This window comes from Rissa tridactyla, chromosome 4, assembly GCF_028500815.1.
Source record: "Rissa tridactyla isolate bRisTri1 chromosome 4, bRisTri1.patW.cur.20221130, whole genome shotgun sequence".
Taxonomy (NCBI): Eukaryota; Metazoa; Chordata; class Aves; order Charadriiformes; family Laridae; genus Rissa; species Rissa tridactyla.
Window position 1 is genome coordinate 39,899,447 of NC_071469.1, and position 16,533 is coordinate 39,915,979.

General features: G+C 36.0%; 1 protein-coding gene across 8 annotated transcripts in view; it reads left to right on the forward strand.

The window, feature by feature from the left end:
* GPHN (gephyrin) overlaps positions 1 to 16,533 on the forward strand; it is a 299,636-nt gene that overhangs the window by 192,336 nt on the left and 90,767 nt on the right. For 4 of the 8 annotated variants that reach the window (XM_054200605.1, XM_054200607.1, XM_054200606.1 and 1 more), the window contains exons 7-9: positions 2,044 to 2,316; positions 3,577 to 3,684; positions 8,152 to 8,286. In XM_054200605.1, the coding sequence (XP_054056580.1) occupies positions 2,044 to 2,316; positions 3,577 to 3,684; positions 8,152 to 8,286 (516 nt within the window). The remainder of the gene's footprint in view (positions 1 to 2,043; positions 2,317 to 3,576; positions 3,685 to 8,151; positions 8,287 to 16,533) is intronic. The other 4 variants (XM_054200612.1, XM_054200608.1, XM_054200610.1 and 1 more) reach the window with 1 other exon arrangement.

Consider the following 16,533-nt stretch of genomic DNA (forward strand, 5'->3'; position numbering starts at 1 on the left):
GTTCTGGTCTGTTTACTTTTCTTTTAGCCTTGCAAAAGGTATTAAATGTTATGAAAGAGGGCAAAGTGTGAAATTACCAGATGCTCATTGAATTCATTTGGTCTATGGCAATTTTCATAATAGTACTAACAGTTCCCTAAAACAAGGAGTTTTACAAATAGCATGAGCTTTTCAAGTACTTTGCTGGAAACCTATTCATCAACAGTCAAACCAACAAGCCTTTATTTCAGTGGTAGGAGGGGAGGGACATGCTTCTCTAATGAGTTAATCATTAGTGTACTTTTTCATGATTTTTTGGTCAGTTCACAGATTGTTGTCCTTGTTTACCACTTACTTGAGGTCTACTTTTTTACTGAAATAATGCTGGTTGCATGCTTCAGTATGTTAAACCATTTTTAAAATAAAACTGTGGAGGCACAATAACTGAGGTTTGCAGTTAGATTAGAAATTATAATTCTTTATTATGTTTACAAGTATATTTTAATATATATTCATTATATACAGCATCTTATGCTCATCCAGTTTACTCCAGTACTTCAGAGTGACAAATTGAATGTTTAAAGAATTTATAAATCTATGAAGTAGCTTGGCTTTTCATTTCTCTTAAAGGAGTGACTGAAAGGTGGGTTCTTATTTAGAAGCTTTGAGGAAATACAGTTTTTGTGAGTCATGTTTTTGATTTACAAAGTGGCTTATATAAACTTTAGTATTTTCTGATGAATAGTTTGCTCTTTGTTTTGTTTACATAGTCATTTTTATTTATTGAAAATATTTCTTACAATATCTATTTACAAAATGTTTATCATTAGTTATTTTCTGGATACTCTGAAGCATTGGAATATGTTTTTAAAAATCTACCTTACAATTGAAACAAAACTGAAAATTAAGTGCAACAAGAGGAATAATGTCAGCTTTTGCTGTCAACTTGTATGTTCCCTAATTGCACTGCTATGGCAATTCATTCTTGTGACCCTCATTTTCCAATAATGAACTGTTTATATGCATTCTGCTCAAATGACATTTCTGAGGTGCCTGGGAGGAGGACGAGAGACAGTAGTCATAAATTGAAGAAAGTAGCTTCCAGCTGGATAAAAAGGAAAAAAAAATCACTTTGAAGGTAATTAAGCATTAGAACAGGTTGTCAAGAAGGTTTGTGGAGTCTCTGTTCTTGGATTTTTTCAAGACTTTACTGAACAAAGCCCTAAGCAACCTGTCTGAATTTCATACTGACCCTGATATGAGCAGGAGCCTGCACGGTGTGACATCGTTATGTTCCTCTTTGATTTGATGAAATAGTAGCATATTTTAGCAGCAGAGGTGGCTATGTATGTGTATGCCCATTATGGAACAAGGACAGTTACACTGTATCTGCATTTTTGCTTTCTCCAGCCATATAAAATAAACTTTCTAATTGTTTTTAGGATCATAGAGCAAGGAGAGGATTGAAAAATAGATTATTTATGAAAAAAAATTTCTGAGTTACATAAAATTATAATGAATTCCATGTAGTTTGTCATTCTTCCAGTGATAGGATAAGTCCATGAATAAAAAAAGGGTATAATTATATAAAAGTATAATTATGGAAACCCTTATGAATTGTTCTCTAATTGTGAAGGAATATAGTAGGAATTATTTGAAGCTAATATCCCTGCAGGGATAGAGTTAATGTTTTTATTCTGAATTTTTGAATTTCTGTAGCATTCTGCCAACTGCTGTGAAATGGTTTCTGTATTATGTATTCATGAAAATTTAACTCTTGTTTCATGAAGTTTTAGTCCAATATTAGCTTAATTACAGTAGCTCTGTTGTACAACTTATTATATTTGCATGAAAAAAGGGCAAAAATGTATAGTCCCCAGTTCTAGTTTTGGGTTTGTTTTTCTACGTTCTGTGAGCAATTGCATAGGGCATTTAAGGTTTTATTTATGGTCGGGTGAAAAGATACATCTAAATCCCGAATATCGTTTAAGAGTAAATCTGAAAAATCCCGATTTGCTTCTGCAGGTGACTTTTCATAGTCCTTTCTCTTCTTGCTGTGCATAGGAATGCTTTCAGTTTATACTGCCAGCCCTACCTCATGCCATTGATCTTTTGCGGGATGCCATTGTAAAAGTAAAGGAGGTACACGATGAGCTTGAAGATCTACCTTCACCACCACCACCTCTTTCTCCTCCTCCAACCACCAGCCCTCACAAGCAGACAGAAGACAAAGGAGTACAGTGTGAGGAAGAGGAGGAAGAGAAGAAGGATAGTGGAGTTGCCTCGACAGAGGACAGTTCTTCTTCACATATAACAGCAGCAGCCATTGCAGCTAAGGTGAGTCTGGCTTGTTTCCCTAAGAGACCCTTTAGTTTCTATCTATCTCAGGTACTTTCCACCAATGTTCATTTGCATGGTAAGACTATACATAGCTGTCTGTGTCATCAAACAGATGTATTTTAGATACGTTTTGTTGAAATATAGCTTCTTAAAAAAAATATTAATCCTGATCTCAAATTTCAGTGGGAGATTGTTTACTATGTTGATGATAACACGCGTTTTTATGATACCATTCCGATGTGACAGACATTTTTAGCAGTTTTCTTTAATTCAAGGTACTCACACGCCTGAACATGCAAAGTCCAAGCCACCCAATAAGTAGGTGGCTTATTAAGGAATCACAACAAAATTTTCTAAGCTATAGTATCTATTTTGAAAAGAACATGTTGGTAAAAAGTATCGCAGATAGTTAGCAGGTTAAGCAATGAGCTATCCAGACTACTGTATTCCAGTGTGCATGTCTGAGTAAGAGATGTGAAATTCTGCCACAAAACTAAATGTCATCACATTGTCTTTATAGCCTTGCTGTAATCAGTAATCATAGATCGACATTACTCGAACCAAAATAATAAATTTGAGACTACAAAAGGACAAAATTAGATAACACTTGCAAATTATTTCAGTTCAAATTTTAAATGTTTTCCAAAGAAATGTCATATTATTTGAAGCAATATACAAATACTTACCTCAGTTTTATGTCTTCAGTTTTCAAATGGAAAGACAATGGATTCCTATGTGTTGGGAACAGGTTTTTTCCAAACCGCTTTGTTCTTTATTTACTCCACAAATTGTACTTTTAAGTCTTATTATGCGAATTGAAAGTCTAAGTAACTCAAAATTATATTAAACAATTTCTAAACCAAAGCAGCAATATTCTAACTCCAGAAATGTGAATTCAGGTCTGAGACATCTTGACATTTCTAAGACAGCTGCAGCTGGAGATCATCTCCTCTTGTACAGAAAATCCTGATTACATATATCTTTACAGGGATGAATTAAGGTAATTATTACTTGCAAGTTTCAGTTTTTATTAATGCAAATTTTAAATTGATTAATTTCTTTTGATATAGGCAAAGGTAAATAATATGTGCAATTTTTAAAGGCAGAAAGTACCTGAGATCTAAACTGGCTGTGTTCATATGAGCTTGGCATTTCAGTGTCACGCTTGTTTTCACCTCATTCCCTTTCGATCATTTGCTTGTGTAGTTTCATGTTTTCCTGTCACTGTATTCATAGCTGTTATGTGTTGTGCATTAGAAGCATCCATCCTACACCAGTTCAGCTGTTATCATGGCAAAAGGTGAACAGCCCATCCCTGGTCTCATCAGTTATTGCCATCACGCAGCAGGCAGTGCAGGAGAACCGGTAAGAGACACTTCCAAGAGGCTTTTGCACTAACAGTAGCTAAAAATACACTGCCTGCCTCCTAGTCTGCTGTGTGAACAGACAGTGTTACTTACTTTCTTCTAACAAAGAACATGCTTTTAGAGAACGTGCTACAGAAAATATTCTGTTTAAGATACAGGGCTAAACAAGGTAAAGTTTGTGTGCGTTGTCAGTTTGAATCATTTGGCTGCTGAGATAATCATTGCTATAAAGCCTGTGTTTCTGATTAGTCATCGGCTTTATCATCTAATATACTCAATAATTGAATATAATTAAAATGATGTCCTAAAATTATTGCTTTAGAGCTATGATATTTTGGTAACTTTTCCCCCTTCATTTGCCTTGCTTTGCTGCTTTTTCTTGATAGTTTGTTTGTCAACATAATACAGCATTTGCACTGGGTGTTCATAGTTTGCTTTCATCACTTGCAGTTTCTCTCTTATTTTTATATTCTGTTTAAAAGTAGAATGTCTCAGACACAGAAGAAAAGACTTGAGAAGTCAGGATACGGTGGACTTACCATAAATTACTGGATTTTAGTGAATAGTAGGCAACTATTTCAGTGAATGGTAGAAAGGACTTCGTTTATTATAACCCAGAGGTTATAACTCGGGCTCTAACAAAATACTGTACTTCATTTTCTATCTCCCAAAGGTTTAGTTTAGGCTTGAATCAAGATAGAATAATGGCCACAGTATCATCAGGAATGAAATGTAATTTACTTTATTCGTAACTGTAGGTTAGAGAAACCTGAGGAAGGCAGTTGGCCTAGAGAGAGTTGTGCTGCCTGACCCATTCATTCCATGTCAGCCAGCAAACAGTGTGCAAGTTCTTCGGAAAATATGTCACTAGATTCAATGACCAGAGGCTGCACTTTCTTGTTCCATTAGGCAAATAGTCATTTAAACCATCAATCAAATAGCGTAACACCTCTGTATTTAAAACATAATGACCGTGTCTGTTGAAAAGTCACTTAGGAAATGTGGAGGCTTTAAAGTTCACACACCTGATGATAAAGCTATATATGCATACACACATATATACACACATTTATTCCAGTAGTTGCATTTTTTTGAGTTGAGATTACTAAACTAGAATTGGCACCATATTCTTCAGTATCATTAAAACAGTGAATTCAGCCTCTCTGAAGCATGCTGTTAAGCTGTCATCCAGATTTCTGTGCCCTTTTCTTGAGATATTTTTTTGTGCATTCTATAATCCAAATCAGAACTTCAGACTCAGCAGGAAGTGGCTACGTTTTCAGAAGATTGTTGGGTTTTTTTAAGCTGTCCCTTCTCTATGTTTTTAAGATATTTTTCCTCACGTATAACAATCATAGTTATTACCATCTACAGCTTGGTTTTTTTAGTACCTCACCAGCACTGTCAGTCTTTGTTCCAGTCCCAGGCAAAAGAAAATAAAGAGCTCGTATCTTTTCCTTTGTCTCCTTCTTGTCAGCACTTAGTTCTGAGTTTGAAAACACAAATATTTAGACTGATATATAAGTACTTCTGGAAAAGATCATATCAGATAAAAATTTGTAGACGCAATGACTGATGGGTATGGTGGATGTCTTTCTCTGCCACTTGGTTCATTTCTCATTTGTTTCTTTCTCCGACAGTATGTTTCAACAGGTTTTCCACTCCAGCTAATGCAAACAGAAACTATTTTCACTGAACTTAGGGTTTTATGGTACACCATTTAGAGTTTTGAGACATCTCCCCTCTATTAAATTTGTTTGAAACTGGCAAGTGAGTTGAAAAATTTTAGAGGGAGACATCATAAATACTCAGAGTGTGACTTCGTGAAAGTTGAAAAAAAAAATAAATCTATTCAAAACACAATAATATTCCTGCCCTTCCTTATTGCAGATTTCCAGGCTTCAGGAAACACAGAAATTTCTTATGAGTTTAGGAAGAAATTCTTTACTGTGAGGGTGGCGAGGCACTGGCACAGGTTGCCCAGAGAAGCTGTGGGTGCCCCATCCCTGGAAGTGTTGAAGGCCAGGCCGGATGGGGCTTTGAGCAGCCTGGTCTAGTGGGAGGTGTCCCTGCCCAGGGCAGGGGGGTTGGAACTAGGTAATCTTTAAGGTCCCTGCCAACTCTAACCATTCTATGATTCTGTGACTGCAAATTGTTTGCATGATCAGAATATCATTGTCCCTCTTTACCTCTATTTATAGTACATCTGTAACATGCCATTTGCAAATCTGAGTACTCCAAGTAGATACCAGTTAGGCACTGTTTCTGGAGAGGAAGGTATCCCCAGCAAAACTGTCTGGAGTGAAGGGAAACTGCTGATTTCATGATTTGTAGTGGAAATTGCATCAGAAGTTACTTAGCCTTGCAAGATCTTCTGAGTTAAGTTGTTGTCTTTTAAGTGCGGACAGAAGTTGACAGGCAAAAAATACTCTCAGGTGTAGATGAAGGTTTATGGTAAAATAAGATCCCCTGGGTATAACCCAGTATCTTTAAGTCAAGGTTCCTAAGTTAGGAACTCCTAAGGAGTTATTTCCCAGTAGCTTCTGTTTGCCCTAGAGCCTTGCAAGGCAAAAACGCTCAAAATGCCTACATGCAGACTTTGTCCAGCATCTCCATTTTAAAAAAAAACAAACCCTGATTGGAAATGTCCAATGTTAGTGGTTCTTCATTTCTTGCTTCCTTTTCTTGTCTGCTAATGCCATTTCCACCAAACATGGATGTTCTTTTGGTGGTTCTCTTGGAACTTGAACATCAGGCTGAGATAAGAAATTCTTAATGAGGAGAAAGAAGTTAAAATATGTGTACATATATTCCTTCAAACATCTGAATTCCTACATTTTCTTGTCTGTTGTGATAGGAAAGTGAATTGCAGGAAGTAAGAGCAATCTGATCTGTTAGAAGTGCTGCCTCTGAAAAAGGAAGAGGTTAAAATCATGAAAATAAAATGAGAATAAGCCTTTGTAAAGAGTGTGTTACAGCGGAATATCTGCTGCATTTTGTGTTGTAGTTAGAGTTCAGTTCTCCTGGCTGAGGTATTTATCATTTGTATATCTTACCATTTTACAAAAAAAATTAATCATTGTTAAACTAGCAATCTAGTCAGTTGTAAAGCTGGTGTGATATCCGCATAGCTGGGCCCAAAAACTGCAGTAATAAGAAGCAACGGACTTTCTATTAAAGCTAAGAGAAGCTTTATGCTTAAATGCATTCTTCTACCTCTTTTCTTTGGAACTGATGATAAAAATAAACAGAGGAGACAGACAATAAAAAATAATGATGGATTCACTTTTATAACTGAAAATATGACCATTTTCTCACTATTGTGAGTTGGCGCAATTCCATTTATTTATGTGGCTTAATAATACCAGCTAAAGGATCTGTCCCTAAAATTCCAGCTAGAATCATAGAATAGAACCATAGAATAGTTTGGGTTGGAAGGAACCTTTAAAGGTCATCTAGTCCAACCCTCCTTGGCAACTACATCAGCCAATTCCCTCAGGACTCTGGGATGCATCTTGTCAGGTCCCATAGACTTAGGTATTTTCAGGTTCCTCAGGTGGTCACAAACCTGATCTTCTCTTACAGTGGGAGGGACTTCGCTTCCTCAGTCCCTGCCTTGAGGTCCATCCTCTTGAGAGGTGTGGAGAGAGAGGTTGCCAGTGACGACTGAGGAAAAAAAGTTGTTGAGTTACCTCAGCTTTCTCCTCGTCTGTTGTTACCAGTTTGCCAGTTGTGTTCATCAGGGGTGGTACGCTTTCCTAGCTGGCCTTCTAATACATTATGTGGGGGAAAAAGAAAAGATTGACTTTTTGGTTTTCCCTTCAGAAAGCATTTTTAACCAAGTGTTGACTTTGGATGGAGGTTTCCAGTGCTTTTGCCTGTACTCCCTCCGGAGAGGCCTGTAGCTTTTGCAGCACAAACCTTGCATCAAGAATTTTTGTAGCCGAAGTAGTCTTCAGTACATGTAATGACTGTACATTTACTCACTGCGTGACATTTCTTACGAGAAATTTTCTCACTGCATGACATTTCTTCAGAGGGTTTCAGTCATTGCTAATAAGTGGGTTTCTGTTCAGAATATTGTCGCCTGGTTAGAGAATGGGAAGTCTGTCTCCTTTTCAGGCCACAGTAGAAATCGCTGTTGGTCATTGTTGGGTTTGAAACAGAGGCTTAAGAGGAAAAACATTACTTTCTTACTATTTCCTGTCGTACTATGTCAGATTCATAGGTTTTTCAGGACTAATAGTATGTTCTATGTTACTTCAGTTAGAATGTGATTTTACGTATTTGCTCGGTATGTGTTACTGAAAGGATGAGAACATGCCATTAACCGCTGCCAGCGCTGCATATGAGGAGGTATGCAAACTGAGTAGTGGGATATTCCTACATTTTTGATGTAAGGTTTTGAGTAAGTTTTAAATACAGTATATTTTTTACTATTAATTCCATCTCTCTCCTTTTTAAGATTCCAGATTCCATCATCTCTCGTGGTGTTCAGGTGCTCCCACGTGATACAGCCTCCCTCAGTACTACTCCTTCAGAATCTCCTCGTGCCCAGGCCACCTCTCGTCTCTCCACTGCATCCTGCCCAACACCAAAAGTAAGTACATTTATGCCTTGCAAGCTCCATGCTCAGACATACAATCTATCAGAGTAATGTATTGCTTCTGCTGAACAAGGTTGGTTCGCATGCGAGGGTTGTATCATTCTAAGTAATAGATGCAAATAAATGATATAAAAATAAATAAAATGCAAGACAGTATAGTTCATTCCACGTGTACTGTTGCACAATTTAATATGTGGGTCCACCAACACGTTATAGTTACTGAAGTTTTGTGTTATCTCTTGCAATTATCAATCATGAATATGAAATTGTTAACACCTTGAATGTCTTTAATAATCCCAAGGAACACAGATAATCCTGACACTGAGTAAGAACATTAAGCAAGCAGTATTTTGTCAACAAAATGTATGTGCAAATTACTAGCCTGGGCTGGGGCAGTTCTGTGTCCCACTTTATTATTGTTCAGTTTAAGGCACTTTCAAACCAACTGGTTTTGGTCAAACTTAGATATTTGCTGCCTGACATTTGTAAACAAAAAACAGCCTAAATTGAACAGAAAGAAAGTTTTAATGCCAACCTTGTGGGTTTATTATTCAGTTCTTACTGATTAAGCTGTACTATTTAATCATTGAGGTGAACTCTGTTATGTTCTTTTTTTATCAAAAAACTAAGTGAATTGACGAGTGGCAAGGCCTGTAATGTTTACCTTCCGCAGGGTTCCTTTCAGCAGAAGAAAACTCTTTCTGAATTCACTTTGTGTGTTCACATCACAAAGATCTTTCTGTGGCACCAGATGCTGACATACTAATAGACCCGTAGCAGATGGCAAACACTAACATTCTTCCTCATCTAATTCATGATCCTTGAAGATTATTCTGCTTGCTATAGTGATTGCCAACATCTGCTAGTTCTTCTTTCCTGCTGTTTCATTCTTTTCTGTCAGCAAACAAGATTTATTGGCAACCACCCGTAGAAATGTTTTGGTTTAGCCTATGGGAATGTTTTATGCAGTTCTCACCTTCACTGTGATAGAATCAAAATTATTCTGACGGACAGCATACTTGAGCTTCATTATATAGTCTACTTTTCTTAAGAAGATGTTCAGTGTATTCTACCTGCAAGCGTCTCCTTCATTTCTTTGATAAAAAATTGTCACTTGTCTGATGGCGTCAAAAAATAAAAAGTTGGAGTTATTTCTTTAGAACACTCAGAGCAGAAGAGCTATACGAAACAGAGAAACTGCACTGAGTTTTATGCCTGTTGACAAAACAAAAGAGTCCAAAGAAAACCAAAGGAGACTAGGCATAAAAACAGAGACAGCACTGCTAAGAAATAGCTGTAGATGAAGCCTATATATTTTCAGGAAGGTTATCACAATGGGAAGGAGTAAAGCTTATCTGCTGTGAAGCAGAAAGCACTCCTCTAGACTATGTTCAAAGATTCAGAGATTCCAGAAGAAAACTATAAGAACTTTGGAACAGATTAAAAATCTGAAATTCTTCTTTGGGAAATTAGTTGAGATGAGCTCTTACCATAACTGGATCATGCTTTGGTATTTCCTGTTAAGCCCTGTTTTTCATGTGTTACTGTAAAATCAGATTTTGTTCAAAATGTGTGAGACCAAACCACTTTTATAAAAGGAATTGCCATGCAACATCTAGCTAGTCTAGCTTTTCTCTGGTGTCTTTCAAAAGCCGGTGGTACAAACTGATATAGGGAAAGATCTAGGAAATCCCAACTGGAAAATAAACTTGAAGCATGGTCTTACCTGTTCCTATTACCTAAAGGTTGGATTTTGCACAAAAGTATAAGCTTCTTTGCCACTTACAGAGCTCTTAGTTCATTTTACCTATTACTTTTAAAAAAACAAACTACTTGTTATCTTTTTGTTCAGTCCTTTTCAGGACCCTCAAGTTCTCAAACATCATCTGAATTTGTAAAGAAATATGGTTCATTCGTATTCTTCAAGACTGTCAATATGTCTAAGTGTCTTCACTTTCTGTGGTTTTCCTTCTGGATCCTGGCTTTCTAATAACGCAGTATGAATTAAATTTACACTGGACCTCTGCACAGTAGTGAGAATAAAGTTAAATTGTACTTCAGCATCCAGTTGATATTCCAGGGTGGAGTTTTTTTCCTTCTTTAATCTGCATGTGTGTATCTCTTCAATGTTCTCATTTGCTGCTTTAAGAACTCATTTCAGGGCTCCAAAACACGTATATGTGAAACGAAACAAAGGAGAGGAAGTTTCAGCAAAAAAAATATTTTGTTTTCTTTGATTATGCATATTGTTTGGAGCAGTGGTCTAGACATAGAACTAGTGGCACTGTATTTCTTTGTCAATTACATATTCCAGGTTACTTTGTTATACCATTTTCTTGTTGTATTTTTTTTTTTGTCCTAAATGTACATAAACCCTTACATCTCTCTTACTGAATTTGCTGAATAGCAGAAAGTGGTGTGCGTGTCTCAGCAAAAAAAAGTAATCAAGCTTCTGCAATGACGGGAGCACTTCTGTTGAATGAAAGTAAGTAGGAGGTTACTAATGCATGGTGGGGGTATTGGAGAGAAGGTATGGGAGAGTGCATTACTAATACTCCTGGTTGATATGTTAGGAGAAGTCTTTACCTTTTCATAATTATATTTAGGAAAATCTAATGTTGTTTATATACACACACAGATCATGTAGACAAAATACAACATTTAATTTTAAATTTGCTTTACTGTTTACATTTATCCTGCATGTTCTCTGAAAATCTCTGTTTCTAACAAAGTAGTAAATGATGAATATTGAGTTTGAACCTGTACATTTCAATCAGTCCTCAAAAGTTTAATTTCCTGATAAAAGAACTAATTATATTTTCCACTGTAGCCCCTTGGGAGGGCAGAACTTCTCAAGACAAATTTCCATTGGGACTACTCTATCATTAGGTATATCCCCAAAACTACACAAACTTGCTTTTGTTATCTTTTAATAAATCTCTGTAGAACGCCTTCCTTGTTCTCTAAATTGCACTTGAGTGTCAAGCAAGATCGACTGCGGCTCAAAGAGCATTTAAACAGTATTTATAGTAGATGAATTCAGATATAGAAGCAATCTAAGTTTTACTCAGGGGAAAACTGCACTAACAGTCCTCCCTTTTTCAGTCATTCAACCATAAAGTTGATAGTGATTGTGACAGATGTTTTTATCTTCTACAATATAGTTTTGGTCTTTTTAAAGTTTTACTGCTTTCTCAACAAGGCTAGATGAATTTGCTGAATACTCACATGACAAAAGTTTAGGATGACGCAACGTGGCTTGCAAGTTTTTCTTGTCATTTCCAGTAGCTGCTCAGATTCTAAGATGTTTCTGTGGTTTTTTGTATGTTTGTGGTTGGCGTTTTCATGAGGTTAAATGCAATGCTCTTCTCAGATACAAAAGCAATACACTACATAGTGTAAAATACCTTTTACAAATACGGATGTTTTTTTTATGTTTGCATTATTGTTGAAGCTTGGGGCTTTTTTTAAACTTACAGTATAAAATTTTAGTTCTGTAACTTCAGATAACGTAAAGAATATATCCAGTGCAAATCACTACGTCAGTCCTTCAAAATTCTAATTTTATTCTACTTTTAGGGACATGCTATTAGTATAAAAGAAAATTACAGCTTTCAAGTTGAAGTCTTCGCATCTCCCATACATAAATGACATAATCAATATTTAATTTTTGGCGATGTTGCGTGTCAAAGTCAAATGAAGCAGATACAGAAGACAAGGGACGGGTTTTAAATTATCACCAGGATTACATTTCAGTGACAAGAGGTGTTCAAAGTATTTCACTTTGCAAGATCATAAGTCTCACTGATGTTCAGTTCTTCCACTTCAGCGTGTAACGTTTCTTTCGGTGTTACCTTTGATCATGAAGGTTCCTAAGGAACTTGTTATAATACTTATAAGAGGAGAGCATTTTTTCTTTTTCCATCTTGCTGCTTCATTCACAACACTCCTTATATTCTGCTTAAGAAAAAGTTTCTCTTTACTTGCTGGTTAGCTATCCCTTCCCTAGCTATCCATTTTTTAGTTACACTGAATCAGACAAAACCCTTGGTGGTGGTATTACATCCTTACCTATTTGTAGTTGTGATAGATAGCTTTTAATTCCTACATGAGAAAAGTATATGGGTTCTATCTTACAGCTAAAATGAGCAAGCAAGGCTACTTTTCAGTTTTTCCAGATTCTAGCAAAATGGTCATCTCCACTATCTATTGCTCCATCCACACCTTATTTGTAGCATAGTACATTTAATTCTGCTAGTTGATCACTTTCTGTAACTTTCTATAGCTGTCTCCTATTAAGAAATGTTATCTTTATCATTCATATGTTGACATTCACCAAAAGACCTAATATTCCTAATATAAAAAGTATGATACTTGTATGTAAATGTTTCAATTGCAGAGAATTTCTGAAATGAAAAAGCCTAGAAAAATACGTTAATTTAAAAAAATAAAAAATAAATAAAAAGCTAATGAGAATTATTTCTGTGGCAGATTTTTTTTTTATCTCAATCATCTTTCATGCTTGCTACCAATGAAAAGTGATGCTTTGAACACCTTCTGTCATAAACCATAGCTTTAATGTTGTATGTGCACGTTGGTGCAAGTTTTATACACAATCAAATGTGTTACAAATTAATACTAAATCTAATTATGATTTATGTTTTCAGTCAAGTGATGTTACTTTTAATATACAACTACTATGTGAAGTAATGACATTAGCAGATAGGAGCACGTAGACTTGGGAAGATGCTTTTGTATCAATTATTGTTGCACATTTTTCTGTAGAAATATTAAGAATTTTTCAGTAGAAGAAAGGTCAGGTTGCTTACCAGAAATTCTTAGTTAATAATAAGATGCTGTTTGGTATTTGGCAAGCTGTAGTTTTATCCATGGGGTAGATATTTTGTGTACATTGAGTGCATGAAATTTTATATTTATTATCTTGATTCCTACTATTTCTTCTTAATGTAGTCATCAAGGTGAAAACAATATGGCAAGTATATGAATATATTTTAAAGTTTGTATGCATACACTGAATTCCCAAGTAACGTTTGTTTCTTTTTTATTTATTAAGTTTGCATATGCCATAGTTTTTTCTACCTAGGAACTTGCTTGAGTAACGAGCAAGTGCTTTGGCACAGCTATTTAGCTGTGATATGTTTGAAGAGCTTGGAAAAGTGGGCAGGATGTTTTAAATTGTTAGGGTGATCTAAGTAGGTAAAATCACATCCGTTTTGGTTAGTACCAAAATAGAACCATCAAGTCTCTTGAATAAAGACTTGTGTCGTCAAGTTTAAGCTGAACATTGAATTTCACTAGAGGTACTTACTTGACTTAGTTTTATTTATTGAATAGCTGTTTTACAAGTTGTACCATATTCATTGGTAACTGGAATCTATATTAAATAGTATAGCAGTGCCAAAATCCAGTTCCCTTCCTTGTCTCGTGCCCAAGAACTGTTTATAGCAGGGCTAAAGAAGGATGTTAGAGTAGTTGTGAAGTGGCTACTTATACCAGTCCAGAGCATCCAGAACAATTATTGAATTCATAGAATCAGCTACTTTTGAGACCTGTTATATACTGAATCATATGCAGAAGCACTGATGTCCAAAATTTCCCTACATTTCTCTTTCTTAGTAACCTGTTGGTGTTTTATTAAGCTACAGAATTCCGTTCTTTTCCTGAGTCCAGTGAAACTTTCAAACATGTCAGAAACAAGCTTCTCAGTCTTTCCCTGAAAATAATTATTTTTTCAAATTGTAACTATTCCGCATGTGTATCCCTCCAGAAGAGAATAATCTTTCAGTACAGACATCTCAGCTCACACACGCATTACATGAGTTCTGATCTATGTATACTTATGCTGCATCAGCTTATCACTTCCTCCTTGAAATGTTTTTTTCAAATTGTGATAACTTTAGTTTGGCATTACTTTAAGAAAATGAAAAGATGTGCATCCTTCTCGTATTAGTTTTCTTACCCACACCTTTTCAGTTTCTATCTAAAATAAATCTCTGGTTTGAAGTCTGATGTATCACAAGATGAGGGATTTTGGGTTTAGTTTGGTTTGGTTTGTTTCTTTCCAAACAGCAACGTAGTTACATCTGTCTTTCATCCAGTTTCTTCCTTTAGAAATTACTGGGAATTCCCCTTTACAGAAATATTTGCTAGCTCCATTTTCAATATATCTATTTCTGCTCTGGTCACTGATGCTGGTTGGTGCCTGATGATCATTTTGATGTCTTGCTGGAGTTGGCCTCCTAGAGCAATATTAACTTCCTATCTCCATTCACTCACTTTTCCCTGGGAATATTATTTCTTATTACCTGTGACAACTGATTTATTTTTGTTTCTTCATGAAGTATGGCTTCAAGAGTAAAACTACACATCTATGTGCTGAATTTTCATAGAGCCATATGTTCTGTTTGTAGGAATTTGGTTTTCCGCAACTCCTCTTTTTTAGTGTCTCAGTTGCTGCTAATTTGTAATTTCAGCCATTCATACATTAACCTGATCTTAATCAACAGCTCAGGTGTGGGCAGGCTTGCTTCTGTTCCTTCACTGACTATTGACATAATAAATAATCCTCATCGCCTACTGCTGTGTTCTTTTTTTGATAAAAGGATCAGAAATTTCAAAAACGTACTTGCAAGGATAGACAGCATTCCTTTTTCTTTTAGTTGTTTCTTTCTTATTATAATAAATAATTTATTGATGGTGCGGTAAATTTCATTGCCAGGTATTCCAGGAGAGGTAGGTGATGTTATTTTAAAACAAAATGGATTTCAGTCACACTTTCATACCTACATACTCAAGAGCACAAAGATACATGCATTCAGTAGTCTGTCCAGCGTTCAGGCATTCATATATGTGTACCCACCTGGTCTGGTCAGGATTCCTTGAAATGGTGTGTAGGATGTGGGGCACCAGCTACCAAGTCCTCTACAACTTCTCTTTCTTACACTGGTATCCATGAAGTCACTGTTTAGATGTCTTTTATATTCTTCAGGAGCTGATAGTTATGAGGATATTTGTCTCTCCATCTGGTTCCACCTCTTGAATATGTAAGATTTGCTTGCTGTCCTGTGTTCTCCTTATCTAAATCTACTTTTTATTATTCCAACATCATCTCTCTAGTGGCTCAACTCTTTGTTTTGGTCTGTAAATCATTTTAGGTTGTCTAGTTTTACTGATTGGGTATCCCAGAAACTGCATGAAGTGCTGTGAACTAAATGAACTACTGATTTGTATGCCATCAACATGTTTTTCTTGTATCCCTTCTGCTCTGCTTTCTGGTGCTTCCACATCTATACATTTCCATTTTTTCTCTACCACTCTTAATATATCTGTTATTCAAGGAGTATTCTTATGCAGAAGTATATATTAGCTTGCTATTGAAGCAAGCTACTTGCATGTCACATCCTGATATCATATCGTGCTTCTACAGATACGCAGTATAATAATGTCCCATTTCATGTGCACATGCAACCCAAAGTGCTGTAAAAAGTGGTGGTAGTCTAGCAGCAGCAAGCAGATATTTGTTTACAGGAACCAAAACTGAAATTTTGACCAGGAAAGCTATTTTAAGGCATGCACGTTCCTGTGATTAAGGTATCATCTGCAGTAAAAGTTCACTGGTTCCATCACAGAAGTAGGTAGCGTCTACCTTATGCAAGATGTGAGAGAGAAGCAAGAATCTAAAGCATGGACATTGCTGTTCTCATGGATGATGTAAATATGGAATTGCTTTCAAGTTGTAGGTTCTTTAACGAGTGTACTAGTAGTCCCTGAGTCCAGTTTCACCTTTGAAAAGGTTTTTAGGAAATAAGGGAGTTAAAACTAAAAGGAACCTCCTGGTTCTTTGAATCTTACCTCCTATTTCAGGCAATATCTAATACTATATAATGTTGTAATATGTAATACCATCTAAGACTGGCAAACTAAAATTAGTTTTCCCTTCTGCACGGCTGTCTCCAGCCTTGTTTTAGAACCTCACTATCTCATTGGTCAGTCTGCACTCAGTTGCCTTTGTGCCACTGTTGGCCTTTTAACTTAAATAAGGCAAATCTTTTCTTGATTATGTATTCATTCCTCATACAGACTTATAAAGGGGAGGCATCAAAACTTTCAGATTTCATTTTTATGGATTAACAAAGTCAAACACCTTCATTTTCATCCTTGTAAAAAAGACTCCTGCAGAAATCTTTTTCTGTATTTGTTAAAGATTTCACCTTCCTTGCA